Source organism: Zingiber officinale, chromosome 2B (genome assembly GCF_018446385.1).
Source record: "Zingiber officinale cultivar Zhangliang chromosome 2B, Zo_v1.1, whole genome shotgun sequence".
NCBI classification, from domain to species: domain Eukaryota; kingdom Viridiplantae; phylum Streptophyta; class Magnoliopsida; order Zingiberales; family Zingiberaceae; genus Zingiber; species Zingiber officinale.
The window spans coordinates 10,506,070-10,527,953 of record NC_055989.1 but is presented as its reverse complement, the minus strand read 5'-3'; the positions used below and the strand labels follow the sequence as shown (position 1 = coordinate 10,527,953).

Below are 21,884 nucleotides of genomic sequence, written 5' to 3'. Positions count from 1 at the left end.
CCGACCAATGACAGATCCAAGAATTTAAGAATAGAGGGACAATTTTTACAAAAAATAAAGGATGATATCCTCCATCTCCACTAATGAAATTTCATAATACAACTGATTCATCCCTTTGTTAAGAAGATCTGAGCTCCTTCAACACCCACCCCGTTGCTTTGACTTGTCAATCTACCTCCGTATCTCATCAAAATCTAATGTTCTGTAAACTCCAAAGCGTGGATAAGGAATGGAATGTGACCCACGGTGGAAAATAACACTGTAGAGGAGGGAAGGGAAAGGGTATGGAAAACATATAATAGGAAAGAAACAATAAGAGGAATCCTTCGAGACCCAAAATTTTGTTGAAGCAACCCTCCACCAGGTAGTCTCCTTGGCTTCCATTCCACCTCCAAGCCAGTGTGATGCTTCTCCATATCTCTTCGTACCTGTCCACCAAATCGACTTAGGACCCACACATCCAGCAGTTCCATACTCCACTAGCAATTGCGCTGAAAGAAGATGTCGCGCTGAGGGCGATCCAAGAATGCTTCTCGAAAATTAGGTGTGGTTAGCCGATCGAGGATGACGAGATTGTGGGCGGCGTAGCGTCAGAGAGGGATTTCGAAGGCCATTTCGATGAAGAAGGCGTCGCTATCCATCCACCAGAACCATTCCACCTCTTGGTGGGACAACATCAACCACCGAATCAATGAGAGCTTGGCCCAATCCTCGGCGAGCTTGTGGTCGAGGTGCATCGTGTTGTAGACGATTCGATCCCGTGGAGGCTGCAATAGTCGATTTGGTTCTTGGTCCCTTTCAGAAAGTAGTGGTCGCCCATGGGGTTTTTGTTGGGATTGGGCATCGATCCAGTGACGAGGAGGATCCGTGGCTTTCCGTCAGGGCGCCAGCTCGGGAACCCCGGGTTCTTGTCCAGCCACCTTCGCCGATGCTCGTCCCAGTCCGAGATCTTGGGTCCTATGGTGAACTTGGACATGAAGGTAGAGAGAGCTGCGACGGCATCGGCAACAGAGCTGTAGTTCAGGGGGGCAAAGGAGAAGTCGACTTCGACATTGGAGTTATCCTCGTCATCGGGTTCGTGGTTGGAGCGTCTCTCACAGAGGACAATGTCCTCGACGACCTTATGGTCCTCATCGATGTATGCACGGGTGGCATGGAGGAGACTGTCTCGCCACTTGCTTCCGTCCACTCACTTCTGCCCGATTTCGAGGGGGCGAAAAATAGAAGTAAAAACGATTAACAGAGTATTCATCTGGGAGGCATAGCCGGAGATCCGCCGGAAGTCCGACTTATCCACCGGCCGGCAATTGATCAGTATGGTAGGCGTGCACTTAGGGACCGCCTCGATGGGTCTACGTTGGATGAACATGAAAGAAGCTAAAGGCAGAGTTAATGAAGATCTCAGAAGTATCATCGTTCGGCGTGCAGCCTCGATGGGTATACGTTGGACCTATCTGTGCTACAATCACTGCAACTCGTGCGGCCCTTAATTACGTAGCCCTCCAAAGAGGGAAACGAATGCTTCAATGTTGCATTGGGACCATAAAATAGGAAGCCAACGACCACAGCTTGTCAGTGGCTATTCAAGTCAAGAATCTAATTGCCCCCCGCCAAAACAAGAGGAATGATGAATAGTTTAGACAGTGATGTGACTGCAATCCTGAAAAATCTCCTCAGTTATTAAGTGAGTTATAGCAGATGAATTGTTATTGACAGGTCAACAAGAGCAGGCTTACTTTATAAAGAAGAAGCTTCATCAGTTCTCTCCAAGAGTGAACAGAATATGATGGAGGGAGAACTGCTCTGTGTTCTTCTCATGGCCGGGTTGTTCGTGGTGATGTTGATTCTGGTGTTGAACCATTTGCTTCCCCTGTTACTGAATCATGGAGTTGCTCCAGGAGGGAACTTTGGCTGGCCTTTTATTGGTGAGACCTTAAGATTTTTGGTTCCACATGCCTCTTACACTCTTGGACGTTTCCTGGAAGAACATTGTGCCAGGTAATGATTTTTCCTCCTGCACAATTGTTTCAACATGTCCAGCAGTGAAAGGAAGTAAAAGTTTGTTGAAGTTTGTTTTGAGTATAAGCAGGTACGGGAAGGTGTTCAAGTCACATCTCTTCTGCACACCGACGATCGTCTCATGCGACCAGGAACTGAACCATTTCATTCTTCACAACGAGGAGAAACTCTTCCAGTGTAGCTATCCCCGTCCTATCCATGGCATACTTGGCAAATCTTCCATGATTGTGGTGGTTGGAGACACTCACAGGAAGCTAAGAAGCTTGGCTCTGACACTGCTGACTACCACCAAGTCAAGAACTGGATATCTTATTGACATAGGCAGGATCGCTCTTGAAGTCATCGCCGCGTGGAAGGGCAAGCAAAGGATCTTCCTCTGTGAAGAGGCCAGAAAGGTTTACTTCAAGATATTACGACAGTAATTAGTGTTGCATGCTAAATCTAATGCTTTACCTTGTTGATAGTTCACTTTCAGAGTTATAGTGAAACAAGTGCTTGGGATGTCGCAAGGTGAGTCACAGACTGAAAGAATTCTTGAAGACTTCCTTACCTTCATGAAGGGGCTCATCTCCTTCCCCATTTACATTCCAGGGACCTCCTATGCCAAAGCTGTACAGGTAAATTTAGTTTCTTATTTGATTGGAGATAATCTCCATATCCTAACACAATTTTACAGGCAAGAGCTAGGATATCATTCACTGTCAAAAACATACTTGCTACAAGACAAAATGGAGGAGATTCCAGCAAGAAGGGTGACTTCCTAGATGAATTGCTGTCAGCTAGCAACCTATCTGAGGAGGAAAAGGTCAGTTTTGTTCTGGATGCTTTGTTGGGAGGCTATGAGACAACCTCTCTTCTGATCTCCATGGCTGTATACTTTCTTGGGCAATGTCCATCAGCTCTAGAGCAGCTCAAGGTAAGATCTCTATCTCTCCATCTGTATTGGTTAATTATTGAAACTATTCCTGCAATGTTTCAGTCGGAGCATGAGACCATTAGAGCCAACAAAAAAGAAGAGGATTTAACACCAGAAGACTACAAGAGAATGGAATTTACTCAGCATGTAGGTCAGAGGATGAATTACATGAAGCCTTATACACAATGTGGATTAATAAGATAGGTTCTCTTTTAGGTCATCAATGAGACTTTAAGATGTGGAAACATTGTCAAGTTTGTTCACAGGAAAGCTCTGAAGGATGTCAGATACAAAGGTGTACTTCCACTTGCTCTGAAGCATGGATGCATTAGATGAATCTTTTTCATACACATAGTTTGTAATTATATAGAATATTTAATTTCTATGTTCTTTAACCAGATTACTTTATCCCATGTGGCTGGAAAGTCCTTCCAGTGTTTAGTGCAGCACATTTAGATTCCTCTCTCTACAAAAATCCTCATGAATTTTTCCCTTGGAGATGGAAGAAGGTAATTTGTCACAAGAATTTTGGTGCATTCTTACATTGATTTCACTTATATTCTATGAGAACCCTCATTTTTCCCTTGGAGATGGAAGAAGGTAATTTGTCACAAGAATTTTGTTGCATTCTTACATTGATTTCACATATCTTCTATGAGAACCCTCATCTTCCAGACCTGAATCATAGATCATGTAGTAGTTACATTATGCTGTATTATCAGTTTCACTTTGGGAGTATGAAATGCCATGCATCCAAATAATTTTACTTATGATATTAAGACCTCAAAACAAGTTGAACATTTTTTCTTGTAAAGTCAAACTAATATTGGTAATCTAAAGTCCAGCTTTTTTTCATGTAAATGGTGAATAGGATCAGAAACAAACAACAAGCAAGAGATTTACACCATTTGGTGGTGGTCCAAGGCTTTGCCCAGGATCAGAACTTGCCAAGGTAGAGGCTGCTTTCTTCCTCCACTACATGGTACTCAACTTCAGGTATGCTAAAAGCCATTTTTTGGCCTAAACACTACATAAAAATGAATTCATGTAAATGGTGATTTGCGGCATGGGATTTGTCTTCAGGTGGAAGGTAGAGTGTGGAGACATCCCCATGGCCTATCCATATGTGGAGTTCAAAAGGCAGCTGCCCCTGCAGATTATACCAATATCATCAAAATATTGAACTAGCTATAAGAGGGACAAAACATTTCAATGAACTGTAATTTTTGTCAGTTCTAGAACTTCCAAGGATTAGTTGTTTACATTGACGTAGCAGTAGTTAGATTAAAAACAGAGCAAAGGAAGTGAGAAAGAAAAGATAAAGCTCTGCCTCTTAATTTCAGTCTTGACATTGTAAGATGAATAAAGCTTCATTTATAAATTATATTCAAGTTCTTTGAGGATAATTATGGCTATATAAGCAAGTCAAGCTTGTTTAAAAAGCCAAAAACTACTTATATCTTAAACTATGTTATCAAAACCAAAATTTAGCTTATTTAATAATTTATAATATGTATATTTTTAAATTTATTTGAATTGTTAATGAACTTGGTAGCTTATTTTATTTAAAAGTCTAACAAGACCTCTATAAAGTAAGAAAAGTCGATACACTCACAATAAAACCAACCATTATAAAGAAAAAAAAAAAAAAAAAATCTTATCAAACCAAACACAATCTTACTAATAAATTTAGTTGATTTACAATCATATCAAAGTTAAGTACAACATTCAATAATTTAACCATTTTCAACTAGACAGTCACTTTTCTTCGCATGTAAACATGGATAATTCTTCTCTTCCGTTCTTCCTTTCCAAATGCACAACAATTATCAATCTCATATCCCATGAAACAATCTCAAAATGCAATATTAGTTTTAAGATGTGAACAGGATTTAGTAACAGAAAGCACACTTACAAAATGAGCAACCAGTGTCGCAATGCCTGTCCCCCCTTCCATCTCTGCCATTTTTACGAGGTGCTCAGCCATAAATTAACAGAGCACCAGATACCTCGTGGCATCAACATATTAAAGGTCAAAATTCTCAATAAAACTTGAAAAAAACGAGTTCGTGCAATCTCAGCCGAAAGATGGTGATAATTTGTTAGAAATAATCATGGAAATCAGCATCATAATAACTTCATCCTTGATTGCATATCGTATTTACCAAATCAAACAAAAATCAGATTCAGCTTTAAACAAAACCCAAATTACAAAAAAAAAAATATTACTTGAAAGGGAGATCAGATGGTAGTGCATGTATAATGATGATTCATCATCTGGATTGCAGAACGAAGTCTATGGATCTGGAATCATCAGTTCTCCAATAAAACAAGAGACACAAGCAATAAAACGAAGAATCAAACGAATATAATCAAAGAGAAGCTTGAGAAGGAATCAGATAGAAATGTCCATCACCATAAACAATCCGATCGAAGAACGACAGGATTCGTAAGACTGGGGCGACATTTACACAATCATCACGCTCAAAACAAAACGATCTCAGATCGGAGCAAAGGAACCCAAATAAACGACTACAGACGGAAGACGGTGGTGGCGCTGCTCCGATAGTAACGAGAGAGAGAGAGAGAGAGAGAGAAGGGAAGGAAGCGGTATTTAAAGAGGAGGGTTAGGGTTTTTTGATAAGGCTGGCGGATCCAATTTTACCGGGTCCCCCGCCAACCGGGCCGAAAAGACAATCGAACGGGTTGGATCGGATCCGGCGGGGCTGCTCACCCCTTTTATGGGGTGATCCAATTGATTGTGTTAAAAATAAATGCGTAAAAAAAATTCTAAAAAAACAAAAATAAAATAAAATCAATAAAATCAGACTAGTCTTAGTTGCAGAGAAAAAAATCTCAAAAAAAAATTCAAGAGGAGACACCTAAAATAATAAGTCTATAAAAATAAAAATAATGGATTATAAATTTATTTATCTATTCTTGAATTTTTTTAAAAAAAAAAATTACTCTACATAGAGCTATCAGACAGACCAACACATGACAAAACGGGTCGATCCGTGACGAGCCAATCATTTGACGGGATAGGACGAGTCAACCCGGCAACTTGGCGGGTTAGAAAATTTTCAATCCAACCCAATCCAAGGCGGATCGTGGGTTTGTCGGGCCAACCCGCGAGCCTATCAAACTTTTTAAAAAAATTAAAAAATAATTTATAACTTCAATATTTTACTTCACAATGATTCATCAATCAAATATATTCATAAATATGTATTTTAAATATAAATAAACACAAACAAGTACTTATGTTGGATCAAAAGTACTATTTTTATTTTAAAATTATAATAAAGAAAGATAATAAATTGATATAAAATTGTGCAACGAAGAGAAATAGTAATTAGGACTCTTGGCTGTGCGTCGAGCTATTTAGATCAGTGGTACCCTGACTATGCGTGCGTAAACTAATCAAATAAGAAGGTCATCTACTTTTAAGAAGGTCATCTAGTTTGGGTACGCACACCAAGCTCTTCATTGAGCATAATGTATGTTTCAGATTTATCCCATAAACGAATCAAATAAGAAGATCATCTACGTTTAAGATTAATCGACTTTAAAGTGTGTATATATATTTCTATAACTTTTATCTATCACACTTAACTTCACAAGTATAAACTTTTCCTAATTAGTATTCCTCTCTACGAAGAAGATAATGAAATGCTACAATTTAACCCCTGGTACTCTCGTAGTTGCAGTATTGACTACTGATCTAAACTGCTTACATGTGTTTTTCAACCCGCGGGTCAACCCAAGTCCATCGTAGATCGATCCGAGCGGGTCGTGGGCCTAAGCGGATCGGCTCACGACGGACTTGAGTTAATAAAATTCCAATCCAATCTGTTTAAATTGTTTGACGGAGTAGACCAATTCGACGGGCTCAATCCAAATTGACGGTTCTAACTCTACGTACCATCATAGTTTGCAAAATCGCCATCCGGATCGTAGGATCGTACGATCCTACGATCCTAAGACCCAAAATCGATCCAGGATCGTGCAGAATCGAGTTTTGCAGCAGGATCGCAGCAGGATCGGTAGGATCGGAACAGGATCGGTAGGATCGTAACAGGATCGGAGCAGAATCGGAGCAGAATCGGTGGAAGCTTTGAGAGGTCATAACTTTTGACTCGGATTGAACCACAGGGCCTATAATATATCAAATCAAAGCTCGTTCAGAGATCTTTAATAAATTTCAAAGTTTATCCTTAACCACCCTATTTCAAACCCAAAAAATATTATTTAAATCCTTTTCGGATGCCTAGAAGATTTTATTTTTTATTATTATATTTTTTCATCTTGTTAGGGTTTTAAATTATTTAAACATATATTTAATTATTTTTGAGTTAGTTTTTTTATCAATAATATTCTGTCATTTTCCCCCCAAAATGATGAATTTTTGGATGTCTATTGTCTAGTATTGTGTGACATCAACAAATCTTTAGAAGATTATTTTCGACGTTCATATTTGAATCAAAGGATCCAATAACTTTTGTTATGTACGTTAGGTGCTTTATTGGCCTTTAAATTGGATCATCTTATAAACCAAGGAAATATTTTTGACGTTGAATGTGTTATTATTATTGTGTTAATAGAAATTTTATATTCTTTCATTTTATGATATGAAAATATAAATATTATTACTATATGAGAATAGTAGTTAAATTACTAGTTAATTTAAATTTGTACATGTAGTAATGTAATCTAAGGTGTTGAGTGTAAATGATTGCATATATATGCAAAATTAGTTATCTATTTATATGTAAATGAGTTTTTTTAAGTATTTTTTCTAATTATTAATCATGTATGATAAGATTTTAAGGGTTTTTGGTAGGATCGTACGATTCTACGATCCGATCCTGACCGATCCGATCCTGACCCTAAATCGATTCTACGTAGGATCGCGATTCTACAAACTATGTGTACCATTTCTCTTAAAGTTAGCTGGCGCAATTAAAATTATGGAATTTTTAAAATGTGCATCTAATTTTTAAAATTTTTATTTGTTTTTTTAATTTATCTCTCCCGTAAATCATAATGGTGCATTGAATTTTAAAAAATAATACTATTGTGTTAATGCATTTTAAATATTAACACTGCTATGATACTTGCTTTGATACTATATTTTACAAATCAATATTAATTTGTAAAATATAATTACAGTGATTAGTAGAAGGGATAAAATAAAAACTAAATTTATGTTTTAGAAAATCTAATTCCCTTTCACAAAGTTAATGGGAGTTTAAAAAAAATTATAAATCAAATAATATGGAATTTAAGACGATTTATCAGTTTCATAGATATTTTCTAATGGACGTTAGGATAAATAAAAAAATACTCATTTTTAATAATCTAGAAATTTATCATCGTATAATTGTACCTTTCATTTAGAAAAAAAAATCTATATAAATAATTTATAATTGAGAATTAAATCATGAATATCTAAATAATAACTAACGCTCTTCATTAATATGAGTAAAAAAAATAATAATCTTAATTAATTTTATTGATTATTTCGATCAATCCATTAAATTTTCCCACAAATAAACCGTTTTCACAAAATGATCATCCAACATATGTCAAATTAATGATTATTTATTATGAAAGATTACTTAATTTAGTGAAAAATAAATTAGCCAAATCCATATGGAGGTCTAGCCAAATATGAACACAATCATTGAAAATCTCCCACAAGATTTTTCTATCGAAGGTCTCTGTCGAACCGTCCGGATAAGATTTTGACTACCAGTGACAAAATGAATCATCAATGACTCGAATTCAGAGGCTTGTGTTCCACAGGTCGCTGGGCGTGATGCTGATGGCGAGGAGGAGCCAACACAGCCAGCAGGGCCGGCTCTAAGGAAGCTATGCTTAGGCCATATAATATATATAAAAGTTTAAATGGTAAATATTTGAATTATGATTACAATATTTAAATCATTTTTTTATCGATAATTATAATTTTTTATTAGTTAAATTAGATTTATCAATAATTTTTAAATTTTAAATTTGATCATTAGTTTTTAATTTTTAATATATTAAAATTAAATTTGTTTTTTACTCGTTAAAGTAAAAAAAACGAAATTAATCATAAAAAAATAAAATTAAAAAATATTTAAATATAAATAATATTATAATAAGAGATAGAATACAATTATATATAAGGATTTACATAGCACACCTCATTTATTATTAATTTTTTATTTATTAAATTTAATTTAATTGATAATTTTAATTTTTATCGTTAAAGTTAAAATTAGATTTGATTTGTAAATTATTTTTAATTTTTATTAAGATCCGTAATTTTTTTTATCTCTTATTGATATGAATTTAATTTATCCACCAAAATTAAGTTTAATTAATAAATTAAAAATATTTATTAATTATAAATCAGCGACTTTAACGTCTTCTATGAGTCACATAATAATAATAATTTTATAAATGCATCTAGACTTTCTACATCAAAATTAAAATTGATTTCTTTTTTATAAATAACAATTAAAATATATTAGTATGGTGGTAAAAAGAGCCCACAGTCAGAAGTGAGAAAAGTAGTCGACGTGGATGTCAAAGTCAAAGTGCTCAAAGGTATATAATCGTCAGGTCATCAAAGTTAGTCAAGCTGGGGGCAACAGGGCGATCGGGCATGCCCGCCTACTCAGTGAAAGGAGGGCCTAGTATCATGATACCCGCGCCGAAGGCTCGTCCGACCAGATCGCTCGTCTAGCCGAGAGATAAACATCGACCTGATAGCACAACGACTAAAGAGAGGAGAACATATGTTCGCAACTGTGACGACCCTACAAGTGCTAGTTTGACCGGACTACCCGTCCGGTCATACGAGGAACAACCTACCGAGTCGAGCAATCGTGGAGAAGAATAACCCAGAGCGACTGGGCGGGGAATCCCGGCCGAGCGGCTCCCCTGCTCGGGCAAACAGTGTGACCTCTTGCTTAGCTCATTAAATCCTTCTGGAAGCTAGTGTCGTTGCCACTAGGGCATGGTCAACAAACAAATCGTACAATGGAAGCTTCTATTGTCAAGTCAGGGATTTGCACATCTTGTTAATGAATGGTGTCATAAATACATTTCTGATCTGTCTTTTCTGCGATCAAGCTCTTGTTGCTACAGTTCTACTATTCTGGTGACTGACTTAAGTGTCAGAGGACCAACGTCGGGACCCCTTCCCTGGCCCAAAACTAACATCCTTAGTTTTGTAGGGCAGACACAGTCAACTGCAGAGCCACATCCCCAGCCAACTGTCTTCACGGTTTTTCGGATAGGATCATATTAATGCAGTCTGTGGAACTTAACCTGTATCTGCGATGTGAAGATAGAGGACGTTGGATGACTTACGACCATGACATTGTCGAAAGAAGAATTGGATATGCTTATACAAGCACAAACGACAAAGATGTTGGAGCAGAAGCAACAGGCGTTAGCCGATCGCCAAGCTAATGAACTCACGGTGTCAGCAACGGCCTAGCAAGTCGTCTGTCTAGGTTGAGCGGAAAACACCGCCGCTCACAAGATAAACAACAAGCCGATCGACACATTTGAAGATGCACCAAATTCATTGATCCCCTTTTACCAGGTGTTGTTCCACACCCTTTCAGAGAAACAAGACTGAGCGGATAGAGAATAAAGATCCTCCTTAGATGACACACTTATCCGGGACACACAGAAGGGTAAAGCACCTAGGCTAGATGACTCCCCTGAGCAGATAAATAGACTGCTCTCTCAGATGATCTTGGAACACCCAATACCACGACATTACACATCATTGACGATCGGAGAGTACAATGGAACAACCTCTCAGAGGACTATTTGATCGGATTCGACAACACAGCCACACTCCATCAATACATTGATAGAGTGAAGTGCTAAGTCTTCCTCACAACGCTTTCTGGATCTGCACAAAGGTGATTTAATGCCTGCCAATCGGATCAATCCACTACTTCAAGGACTTCTGAGTCTCGTTTCTACACTATTTCGCTAGCATTCGCTGTTATCAGAAGACGAACATTAATTTGTTCGTTGTAAAGCAAGGGCCCAAGGAAGCTACATCAAGAGGTTCAACCAGGTAGCCATGGATATCCCATCTAGGAGTGTAAATGAACCAAACCGCTCATGAGCTATTCAAAGCTCGATTCGATAAAAGCTCGTTTGAGTTTGTTTAACGAGGCTTGTTAAGATAGACAAAACAAGGTCAAGCTTCACAATATTTGGCTCTTAGCTCATGAACATATTCGTTAAACTCATGAATCAACTTTTAAATTAAAAAAAAATAGTTTTGATATTTAATTTATAGATTTTACACTTTATTTATGAAACATATAGATAAATATATTAAATTTATTTATTAGACTAAAATTATAAATTTTAATAAGAATATTATAATTTTCTCCAAATATATAATTTAGTTTTAATGAATATTTAAATTTATAATTTATATTTATTAACCTCGTTTAGGCTCGATAAAAGCTTATGAACTATAAATATACTCGTTAAATAAAGCTCGAGCTCAATTCGATTATAAATGAGTCAAACTCAAACATTCAAGAATTCAGCTTGGTTCAGCTCGATTACACCCCTAATCCCATCGGCCACCCTGGAAATCCTGGTAAGTGCCTTTTCGTAAGGACTTACAAAGGGTGAGTTTTTTCGCTCACTCGTCTGAAAACCACCAAAGGACTTTGACCGGATGCTCCGGAGGGCTAGCGAATACATCAACATGGAGGAGGCCTAAGCAACTCGAAAAAAGAAGACCATTCCTGAGCCGGCAGGCGCACCTGAGCGTCGGTCGACTCTAACCCATCAACCACCAAAGAGCCCCTAGTGGGAGCGACTCAACCGCACTAGGAGCTCTGAGCCCATGCCGTGCAACACGTAGAAGCTACTACCATTGCTATTCTGCTCCTACCATGGACATCATTATCTTCTCCTACCATCGCTCGATGACACATAATACCCGGGACTACTACCACTTGAGGATAGTTTCAAGCCAACCTACTCCTCCAGGATATCATCGCTGGTCACACTCTCCCGATCTACATCATCAACGTCGATCAGGTGGACGATGGGAAGAAGAAAAGTTGACGGCCAAGTAGCGTCAACACCAACATCAATGTAGAAGCAATGCAAGTCTCGTCCGGGTGTCAGCCGAGCGAGCTCGACTTTCAGCTCGGGAGGAGGAGAATAGGAGCAACACCGCATGGGGGCGATATCGGGATGATCCCTTGAGGGCCAACCGACGGTGATTCTAACAGGGTGAGGAAATCACACGCTCGACGATTAGAGATACACGTTGTCGAGTGTAACAAGGAGAAGGTCGAGTGATCGGAGATCAGATTTGGTCCTCAAGACTTATAGAGGGTAGAGGCCCCACATGACGATGCCCTGATCATCCGAGCGGTAATAGCTAATTATAATATTCACCAAATTTTTGTAGATATAGGTAGCTCGGTAAATATCATCTTTAAGAAGGCGTTCAACCAGCTGTAAATCGATCGGAACAACTTGCAGGCCATGACAATCCCGCTGTACGAATTCACGAGTAATGAAGTATTGCCAATCGGTTAGACTCGGCTAGCCATATCACTCAGAGAGGAGCCATTCAAGCGGACAAGGACCACAAACTTCATCGTGGTGGATGCGTCGCTTGCCTACAACGTTATATTGGGCTGACCAACCCTGAATGAGTTCCGAGCAATAGTGTCCACCTTCTGCTAGAAGATCAAGTTCCCAGTGGATAATAAGGTAGGTCAAGTCAAAGGTGACCAACTGGCTGCTCGACGGTGTTACATTGAGATGGTCAAGCCCAAGACAAAGGCCGCTTGGAAGACATAGTGATTGGCAGTAAACACGATTATAGAAGAACCTCTTGTTGGTCTACGATATAAAAGAGGAGGTCCAGATACACCTCAGCCAACCGAAAGCCACAACTTTCGTTACGACCCATCTTGCCGATGCAAAGGAGGCTGAGATGGTGGCTTGCCTTAGGAAAAACCATGACGTGTTTGCTTGGTCGACACACAAGCTGCTGGGCATCTCGTCGAGTGTGGTGGAGCACGAGTTGGATGTCCGACCGGATGCCTGACCGGTGAAACAGAGGAAGAGGGACTTCAACTCGGAGCGGAACAAAATTATCCGAGCGAAAATAGAAAAATTACTAGAAGCAGACCACATTCGGGAAGTCCAATTCCTAAGTTGGTTGGCCAACGTGATGCTGATCTCCAAGGCAGACAACAAGTGGTGGGTCTGCATTGACTTCTGGGACCTGAACAAAGCCTGCTCGAAGGATTTCTATCCCCTACCACACATCGATCAAATAGTGGACTCCACGATAGGCTGCGAGCTGATTTGTATGCTTGATGTGTACCAGGGTTACCATCAAGTTCTGTTCGCCAAGGAGGATCAAGAAAAGGTTAGCTTCATCACGACCAATGGGACCTACTACTACACTGTGATGTCGTTCGAATTGAAGAACATCGGCACCACTTACCAAGGGCTGATAAACAAGGTGCTCCGACAGCAGATCGATCATAATATGGAGGTATATGTCGACGACATATTAATAAAATCTCTCTGAACAACTAACCTTTGTGCAGACGTTGAAGAGACCTGCTGGACCTTGCGGACATACAGGATCAAGTTTAACTCGAGTAAGTGTTTGTTCGGGGATAAGAGCGGGTGCTTCCTTGGCTACATTGTGACCGAACGAGGGCTAGAAACAAATCTAAGTAAGGTGAAGGCGCTGCAAGACATGCCCTCGCCCTGTAACTTAAAGGAGGCCCAGTTTTGACCAGATGGATTACTACTGTCGAGATTTATATCCAAATAATTTGATTGGAGTCACCCTTTCCTCAATATTCTTCATCGAGCAACAAAGTTCTAGTGGGACTCGGAATGCGATAAGGCGCTGGAAGAGCTTAAGAAATACCTAACCTCCTTACATGTACTGGCTAAGCCTATCGTCGGTGAGCCGCTCTAGATATACTTGTCATCCACAGAGCGAATGGTTTGCTCAACGCTGGTGTGGTAGAATGACACTAAACAATAGTCGGTGTATTTTTTAAGTCATATATTGAAAGATACAGAATCTCGCTACATCTGCCCCAAAAAATTAGCGTACGGGTTAGTCCTCGCCACTCGGAGACTTCGTCCATACTTTCTCTCACATCCCATAGTGGTGCTGACTAACAGTATGCTAAAAAAAGTCCTCCTTAACCCAGAAGTATTCGGATAACTGATCAAATGGACCACCGAGCTAAGTAAGTTTGACATATAGTATCAAGCCCAAATGGCGATCAAGACTCAAGCCTTAGCTGATTTCGTCATGGAGGTACAGAACTCCAAGCCAGACACGACTTAGGTGATATATGTGGAGACTCGTCCACCTGACAAGGTAGTGGAATATGTATCCTCTTAATATCACCATGCAAGGATAGAATGCAACTATTTGTGCGATTGGACTATCGGGCCATAAATAATGAGGCAAAATATGAGGCCTTAATAACTAGCCCGCAAGTAGCCCAGCATGTTGGAGCCAAAAGAGTCCCTATCCACTCAGATTCTCAGCTAGCGGCTCAGCAACTATCGGGAGTGTTTGAAATAAAGAACGCCCAGCTTAAGTTGTATGTTGAAGCTTTTAAGAAACTGAAGGCAGGTTTTCAAGAAGTGATCATACAGAAAGTACCCCGGTCAGACAACTAGTATGCGGACGAAATGGCCAAGTTAGCAAGTGTTTTATATCCAATCATTGTAGATAAGCCGATCGAGCAGGTTCTGCTGGTGACACATATCAATAGGACGGATGGAATAGGCATACAAAGTGACTAGAGGATGCCACTGGTCGAGTTCCTCCGATCGGGTGTCACACCGGACGATCGGGAGGAAGCTTGGTCATTAAAAAGGAGGGTCAACCGGTTCACTCTAATTGGAGATCACTTATATAAGAGGGCTTTCTCAAGGCCGTTGCTTAAATGTATCGAATTGAATGATGTTTAATATATATTGTAAGAAGTGCACCAAGACTCCTGTGGTAGTCATTCGGGTGGCAGGTCATTGGCACGTAAGATCCTACTAACAGAGTATTTCTGGCCAATATTGCAGGCAGATGTCGTTTGGATGGTGACCACAAGCATGCCCAGCGAGAAGTATCAGAACATATCGCACCAACCTACTAAAGAGTTGAAGGCGTCCATTGTGTCTTGTCCGTTCGACTAGTGGCGTATGGACATCATTGGACTATTTCCCTTGGCGACCAGGCAAAGAAGATTTTTACTGGTGGCAGTCGATTATTTCTCAAAATGGGTGGAAGTCGAATCGCTCGCCAAGATAACCGAGCACATTGTTATCAAATTTATATTCGGCATCTCTCGTAAGCTCGTCTCGAACAATCGTAGGTAGTTTACAGGGTGGAGACTCAGGGAGTGGTGTATGGGCTAGGACATTTTGTAGGCCTTTACACCAGTGGCCTACTCATAGAGTAATGGTCAGGCGGAGGTTACCAATTGAGAGATCCTCAAAGGGCTCCGGGCTCGGCTCGACCATGCCAGAGGTAGCTGGGTTGATGAACTCCTGAGCATGCTATGGGCCTACCGCACCACGCGTAGAGAAGCAATCAACATAACCCCATTTCACTTGGTGTACGGAGGCAAGACAGTGGCGCCGATTGAAGTAGGGGTAGAGTTTGACCGGGTGCAGCTCTATGACGAGGAAAACACTGATCGACGACTTATGGAGCTTGACTTGATAGACGAAGTTAGAGAAAAGGCAGCTGTTCGACTAACGACCTACTAGTAGAGGATAAAGCAAAGCTACAACCGGAGAGTGATTCCCAGATTGTTCCAGGTCGGCAACCTAGTGTGAAAGAGAGTGAAGCTGGTCGGCGATATCACCAAAATTAGAGGCGCCATGGGGAGGCACATACAAAGTCATCCAGAAGCTCAACTCGGGATCCTATTATTTGCAAGATGAGAACGGGGTGAAATCTCGAGCGGCCTTGGAGCGTGAATCACCTCCAGCCCTACCAAGTTAGATGAGAGGTGCGTGGTCAGAGTCATATAAAATATAAAAAGTCCTATTTTGTGAATGTAGGGAAATGATGAATGAAAAAACCAAGGTGTTCCAGACTCTTGTGTTGATTAGCCAAGTTAAAAGTCGAGCGGCGATTTTAAACCCTTGTGAAATAATATCAAAAAGTTGAGCGGCGACTATAAACCCGAGCATAGTGCAAATGCGACAGTCGAGCGACGGCTATAAACCTGGGCATGCGAAAATCACAACCGAGCGACAACTTTAAACCCTTGCATAATATAAATCAGAAAGTCAAGTGACGACTATAAATCCTTGAGCATTGACTATTAAAGCTCAGCGGCGGCTATAAACTCTCGATACTAAATTATTGAAGTAAAGTCGACAGCAGAGCAACGACTATAAAATTGAGGTGCGACGAAAAGCATAAGTTGAGCGGCGGCTATAAACTCTCGTTACGAATTTACTGAAAGTAGAGCGACAGTTATAAAACCTAGCCTACGAGAATTACAGTCGAGCACTGGCTATGGAATTCGACAGTCGAGCTGTGACTATAAACCAAGGTTCAAGATTAGAGTATAAGTAAGCCGATCGACGACTATAAAACCTTGAAAATGGATAATCAAACAGCCGAGCGGTGGCTATAAACCCAAGCATAAGCTAAGAGTAAACTGTCAACAACCGAGCAATGGTTATAAACTCAAGCGTAAGCTAATAGTAAATTGTTAACAGCAGAGCGGTGGCTATAAACCCGAGCACAATGACAACTTAACAGTCGAGTGGTGACTATAAACCCTTAGATTGTAAATTATAAATAGGTGAGCGACAACTCTAAACCCATAGTAGAGAGCAGTTACAGTATTTACAATAGCCAAGCAGTGACTCTAAATCCTAATTAAGTCAAGCGGTAACTATAAACTCTTGGTCAGCAAAGGTGTAAGCCGAGTGACAGGTCTAAACTGAGAATGTCCGATCGGGCAGAAAGGCTGCTGAAGACACTGCTTGTCCAATCAGTCGGACTTATAGCCTCCTTCGACTAGACTTGAGGGGAAGGCTTGTGATGCGGTAGTAAAAGGAGCCCACCAAGGATGAGTCAAAGGTGGGAAAAGCAATTGACGTGGAACTCAAAGTCAAGGTGGTCAAAGGGATGTAATCGCCAGGTCATCAGAGTTGGCCGAGCGGGGGGCAACAGGGCGATCGGGCATGACCGCCTACTCGGCGAAAGGAGGGCCTAGTATTATGATGCCGCCTGGAGGCTCGTCCGACCAGATCGCTCGTCCGGGCAAGCGATAAGCATTGATCAGATAGCCGAACGACTAAAGAGAGGAGAACAGATGTTTGCCACTGTGACGACCCTATAAGTGCTAGTCCGACCGGACCGCCCCGTTCAGCCGTACGAGGAACAACCTATCGAGCCGAGTGATTGTGGAGAAGAACAACCCAGAGCAATCGGGAGAAGAATCCCAACCGAGTGGCTCCCCTGCTCAGCCAAACAGTGGGGCCCCTTGCTTAGCTCATCGTATCCTTCTGGGAGTTAGTACCGCTGATAGCAGTGCATGGTTAACAGATAAATTGTACGACGGAAGCTTCTACTATCATGTCAGATATTTACCCGCCTTGTTAAGAAATGATGTCAGAGACTTTTCTAACTTGTCTTTTCATAGAAAAGATGGGGAAACGTGCACGTACTGAGACGCATGCATGTATGTTACATGGCCACTACATAAGGGAGGTCCATACACTGGAGGAGGTATACATTATTTTGTGATCAAGCTCTTGTTGCTATAGTTTCTACTATTCTTCTACTATTCCAGTGACTGACTTGAGCGTTGGAGAGCCAACGCTGGAACCCCTTCCCTGGTCCAGCATTGAAATCCTTAGTTTTGCAGAGCGGAGCTGAGTCTTCACACATCAACAGTAGAACCATATTCCCAGCTAACTGTTTCATCGTTTTCGGACATGATATATATATATATATATATAACTTGAGAAATATAAAATTATTATTCATTGACTATAATTACGAAAATAATCTTTTATAATAAATCAAACGGTCTTTTTATTTTTTTTTATTAGTAAAATTAAATCTGTCTAATAATATTATTTTATATAAAATTTATTTTTTCAAAGAAAATAATACTTATTTTTAAAAAAGAAATATCAAGGCTTTAAACAGCCAACGTGCATACATGCCCTCCCGGACAAATTAAATACCTAGTTACCTAATCATGACGCACCAATCGGGTCATTTGGCGATTAGATTAGGCGTCGATCAATCATTTGGAACGCCAAAAAGGACGTCGTCAACAATTCCGCTACTAGCACAGTTCCGTTCCTACTAACCCCCACTCACCACTTCCTGTTTAATTTCTTCTGCCGTCAATCTGAAATCGATCGTATATAGACGCCATGGCTTTCCCCTTCTCTGTCCCTTTTTTGTTTTTCTCACACAGCGCAGGACCTAGCAGCAGAATGGCAGACGCCTGCGACACTCACCTTGCTCTTGCGCTAGCTACGCCTCCATGGCCCTCGCCCCGCCGACGGCAGCCTTGTTCCACAGTACTGCAGCAAGAGGGAGCTGCTGAATTAGCAGCGAGAGAAGGCGATGAGGAGGAAGACGCCGACGTGAGGAAGAAAATTAGACTCACCAAAGAGCAGTCTGCCATGTTGGAGATCAGGTTCAGGTTGCAAAGCAATCTTACTTCAGTAAGTACAATTAATACCCGCCCACTTGGATCGATCTTTAACTAAATAACTGATATATAGCTCTCGTAATTAATGATCAGAAGCAGAAACAAGCGTTGGCTAAGAAATTGAATCTCCAGCCACGGCAAGTAGAAGTATGGTTCCAGAACAGGAGAGCCAGGTTCTTCCTTGTCATATTTATCTCTCTATATATATCATCACATCGGCGTTTAATTAATTTGGCTGCGACATGTAGGAAAAAGCTGAAGCAGACAGAGATAGATCGTGAGTTCCTCAAGAAGCGTTACGAGGAGCTGAGCAAAGAGAACCAGATGCTGCAGAAGGAGTTGCAGGACATGAAAGCCCTGGAGCTGCCGGCGGCCGGCCTCTCAGTTTGCCCGACTTGTGGGAAGATAAGCGGAGGCGATGCAGCTGCCTTGGTATAAATTTTTTAACCGACACATGTCAGATTGCGTTCTTAGAGTGCGTCTGATCTGTAAGTTGATTGGATGGAAGGAATTAGGTTTGCGGATCTAGTGAGTAGATTTTGTTTGCCTCGGATGCGCTCTTTGACCCGGTCAGGCCAATGATTTGGGTTGCTGCTTATGACGCCTGCATTTACACGATTGATTTTGCAGTCTTCCGGGGGGCAAAAACGGTGAGTTGTCATCGTGAGAGATAAACTTATTCAACTTTAATTTAAACGGGAAACACGAAATAATCCAAAACAATATTTTCGCCGTTGAAAATGGAATCATAAATTTTGCATTCTTCAACGCGCAGAAACAATGGATGATGACAAAGAAACTAAAACTAGTATCTATCACAAAATCCATTGATCCCGGGAAGCGTGATGGCTTTGCCACGTCAGTTTGGTCAGTGAAGGACCACCTACATTTGGAGTTCAAATTCTCTATCCTCAATACACCTGTCCCCATGTCTCACTCATCACCCCAACTCACTACCGGCGGCCTCCGGCCGCTGCCCCAATCAATACTATAACCCTTGGGGAAGATGAACCCAAGGGAGTCGCCGATGGCATGATCGGCGCCAGAATCCGACCGGATGTGAGCAAACTTTCCTCTACCGTCGATCTAAGCCCCTGCTTTGATCCGGCCGAATTCCAGCGCCGATCGTGTCAATGGCGATCCCATTGGGTTCACCTTCCCTAAGAGTTATAGTATTGATCGGGGTGACGGCCGGAGGTCGCCGACGGTGAGCTGGGACGATGTGTGGGACACGGGGATAGAGAGATTTGGGGAGAGAGCATTTGATTTCCTACATTTGATGTATAACTATTAGGGCATCCATCGCGATTACAGATATTTCTCACAATATTTCTTCCAAATTTTTGAATATTTGTGTTCTTTATTTTTACATCACTTTTTAAATACTCTATTATTTAAATATCTCGAATCTTATAATAAAATATCTCACTAATCAAATATTTATGAATCTCAGATATCCACTCTCAAATATACATAATTTCACAATCACATATCTCACCAATCAAATATTTATGGGTCCTACGACTATTTTATTAATTTATATTTAATTTTAAAAAAAATAATAGAAGACATATAAATTTTAAAAAAAATGCTACTTAATACGAATACAAATATTTTATAAATTTGAAATTGAAATACATAGGTACAAAATATATTAAATTAATAAAACGTATAATGATAAACTATAGAAATTACAAGCTACAATTAATAAAATAAATAAGGAGCGGATAAAATAAACCATAGAGTGATTTACATGTTTAATTTTTCCTTCAACTGCTCACATATCGTTAGATTATTTTGAAGTTGTTCATCTGTCATACCTCGTGTGCCCATTATGAGGAGTTGATGCACTTAGATGAGTTGATCCACTTTCTTATTGTTATTATACTCTTCTAAATGTGTCATTGACTATTGCACAGTCTGATTCAATTCATCAATTAGGCCTATTATTTCTTTGTCATTCGTCTTTGTTGCCTTCTATCTTATTGGACGTGATTAGACTTATCTATCATCTAGATCAACAATTGTGTTAGGATTAGAACAGTTAGTATATGCACCTAATGATTTGTTGGTGTTAAGAAGGTGAAAGGGTGCATCTTCCCCTTCACCTTCCAACCCTTTATCATTCCTCCATTAATGGAGGTAGAGGAAGATGAAGAGTCATCTTCCTCTATAAAATAGGCGTCCAAGGAAATTGGTGAGAGGTGGAAAAAAATGAGATGATCACAAGAGAGAAAGGAAGAGGGGACTTGCTATATGCGAGTTTTTGGGCAAAGTCAAAGAGAATGAGTTCGTCCCATATGAAAGGTCTCTGTGAAGATTTGTCCATACGTACAAGATTGAAAGAGACATGAAGAACATTCAAGATTGGTTTGTCTAATCTCGAAAGAGGGATTTGGTTTGTGAACCATGAAGAGCTTTTCGATTTATTCATGATCGCTCTTTCGATAGCAAGTCCGAAGATTATATTCTTTCATTGATTGCGGATCTGCGGGAGATCGCTGTAAGTGTTTACAGTTTTCGTATTTCTGTATTTTTCATGCTTAGAACTGTCAATAATGATATCAGAGTGATGCCTAAACATAAAATAATCTCTTCGTCAAAATAAAAATCTTTGTGCCGCTGTCGTTAGGCAAGATCGCAACTGGGTTACGATCTGTCGTAGTTGTCGAGTCCCGAGAAGTTGCTAGCTATCGCCTTCCGTGGCCAGAGAGTGTCGGCGACCACGTCGGGAGGCTGATAATCGAAGGTAACAACAATCGCGTTCATCGCGGCAGAAGAAGAGAGTGTTGTGACCGTGACAGAGAAGAGAAGAAGCTATGCAATCGATTAAACTAACAAAGCATAGTGAATCTGTGTAATCAATTGGAGTAATCGATTCAAATAGTTTTTTTTTAATTGATTGAGATCATCGATTAAACGAAGATGAACAGTATTAATTACTGTTCATCCGTCAACACTGTTTGAAAACGATTATTTTAATCGATTAAGATTTCATGCATGAACAGTATATTATGCTAATCATGCGTGAACCGATTGCTCACTATTTAATCAATTGAAATTGATTAATCAAATTTCAATTAATTGAAAATTGAACTATACCAACTTGATCCCAGATCTAGTTCAAATCATTGGTTGATTTAACTAGACCAGTTTAATTCAATAATATCTAGATCAAGCTCAAATCATTCATTGGTTTAACGAGTTTG

The 21,884-nt window shown here is 40.2% G+C and overlaps 2 protein-coding genes and 4 non-coding genes across 7 annotated transcripts; 2 read left to right on the top strand and 4 right to left on the bottom strand.

The window, feature by feature from the left end:
* Positions 1–1,775: 1,775 nt before the first annotated feature.
* On the top strand, positions 1,776–4,319 carry LOC122045268 (cytochrome P450 724B1-like). Of its 2 annotated transcripts, XM_042605409.1 has the most exons (9): positions 1,776–1,998; positions 2,090–2,414; positions 2,484–2,636; positions 2,696–2,935; positions 2,999–3,082; positions 3,152–3,230; positions 3,335–3,444; positions 3,807–3,931; positions 4,019–4,319. In XM_042605409.1, exons 1-9 carry the CDS (start codon positions 1,784–1,786, stop codon positions 4,116–4,118), a joined length of 1,431 nt encoding a protein of 476 aa, XP_042461343.1. In that variant the 5' UTR covers positions 1,776–1,783; the 3' UTR covers positions 4,119–4,319. The 2 variants fall into 2 exon arrangements, 1 of the variants encoding a protein (XP_042461343.1); XR_006129954.1 differs by lacking the exon at positions 4,019–4,319 and having other exon boundaries at positions 3,335–3,535; positions 3,807–3,933.
* A 493-nt stretch (positions 4,320–4,812) lies between these two features.
* On the bottom strand, positions 4,813–4,956 carry LOC122050006. Its single transcript, XR_006131231.1, has one exon. It is a non-coding gene; the product is annotated as a small nucleolar RNA F1/F2/snoR5a (small nucleolar RNA).
* Positions 4,957–5,005: 49 nt separating this feature from the next.
* Positions 5,006–5,088, bottom strand: LOC122049992. Its single transcript, XR_006131217.1, has one exon. It is a non-coding gene; the product is annotated as a small nucleolar RNA Z196/R39/R59 family (small nucleolar RNA).
* Positions 5,089–5,170: 82 nt separating this feature from the next.
* Positions 5,171–5,259, bottom strand: LOC122049991. The gene has a single exon (XR_006131216.1). It is a non-coding gene; the product is annotated as a small nucleolar RNA Z195/SNORD33/SNORD32 family (small nucleolar RNA).
* A 68-nt stretch (positions 5,260–5,327) lies between these two features.
* LOC122050021 lies at positions 5,328–5,421 on the bottom strand. Its single transcript, XR_006131241.1, has one exon. It is a non-coding gene; the product is annotated as a small nucleolar RNA U31b (small nucleolar RNA).
* Positions 5,422–18,334: 12,913 nt separating this feature from the next.
* Positions 18,335–19,223, top strand: LOC122048984 (homeobox-leucine zipper protein HAT22-like). The gene is made up of 3 exons (XM_042610490.1): positions 18,335–18,688; positions 18,769–18,848; positions 18,924–19,223. Exons 1-3 carry the CDS (start codon positions 18,392–18,394, stop codon positions 19,111–19,113), a joined length of 567 nt encoding a protein of 188 aa, XP_042466424.1. The 5' UTR covers positions 18,335–18,391; the 3' UTR covers positions 19,114–19,223.
* The last annotated feature ends 2,661 nt before the right edge of the window (positions 19,224–21,884 follow it).

Coding starts and splice junctions, on each gene's coding strand:
- LOC122048984 (XM_042610490.1), top strand. CDS start 18,392: ATGGCTTTCCCCTTCTCTGTCCCTTTTTTGTTTTTCTCACACAGCGCA. Junction 18,689..18,768: donor TGCAAAGCAATCTTACTTCA/GTAAGTACAATT, acceptor ATTAATGATCAG/AAGCAGAAACAAGCGTTGGC. Junction 18,849..18,923: donor TTCCAGAACAGGAGAGCCAG/GTTCTTCCTTGT, acceptor TGCGACATGTAG/GAAAAAGCTGAAGCAGACAG.
- LOC122045268 (XM_042605409.1), top strand. CDS start 1,784: ATGATGGAGGGAGAACTGCTCTGTGTTCTTCTCATGGCCGGGTTGTTC. Junction 2,637..2,695: donor CCTATGCCAAAGCTGTACAG/GTAAATTTAGTT, acceptor ACAATTTTACAG/GCAAGAGCTAGGATATCATT. Junction 3,445..3,806: donor TCCCTTGGAGATGGAAGAAG/GTAATTTGTCAC, acceptor AATGGTGAATAG/GATCAGAAACAAACAACAAG.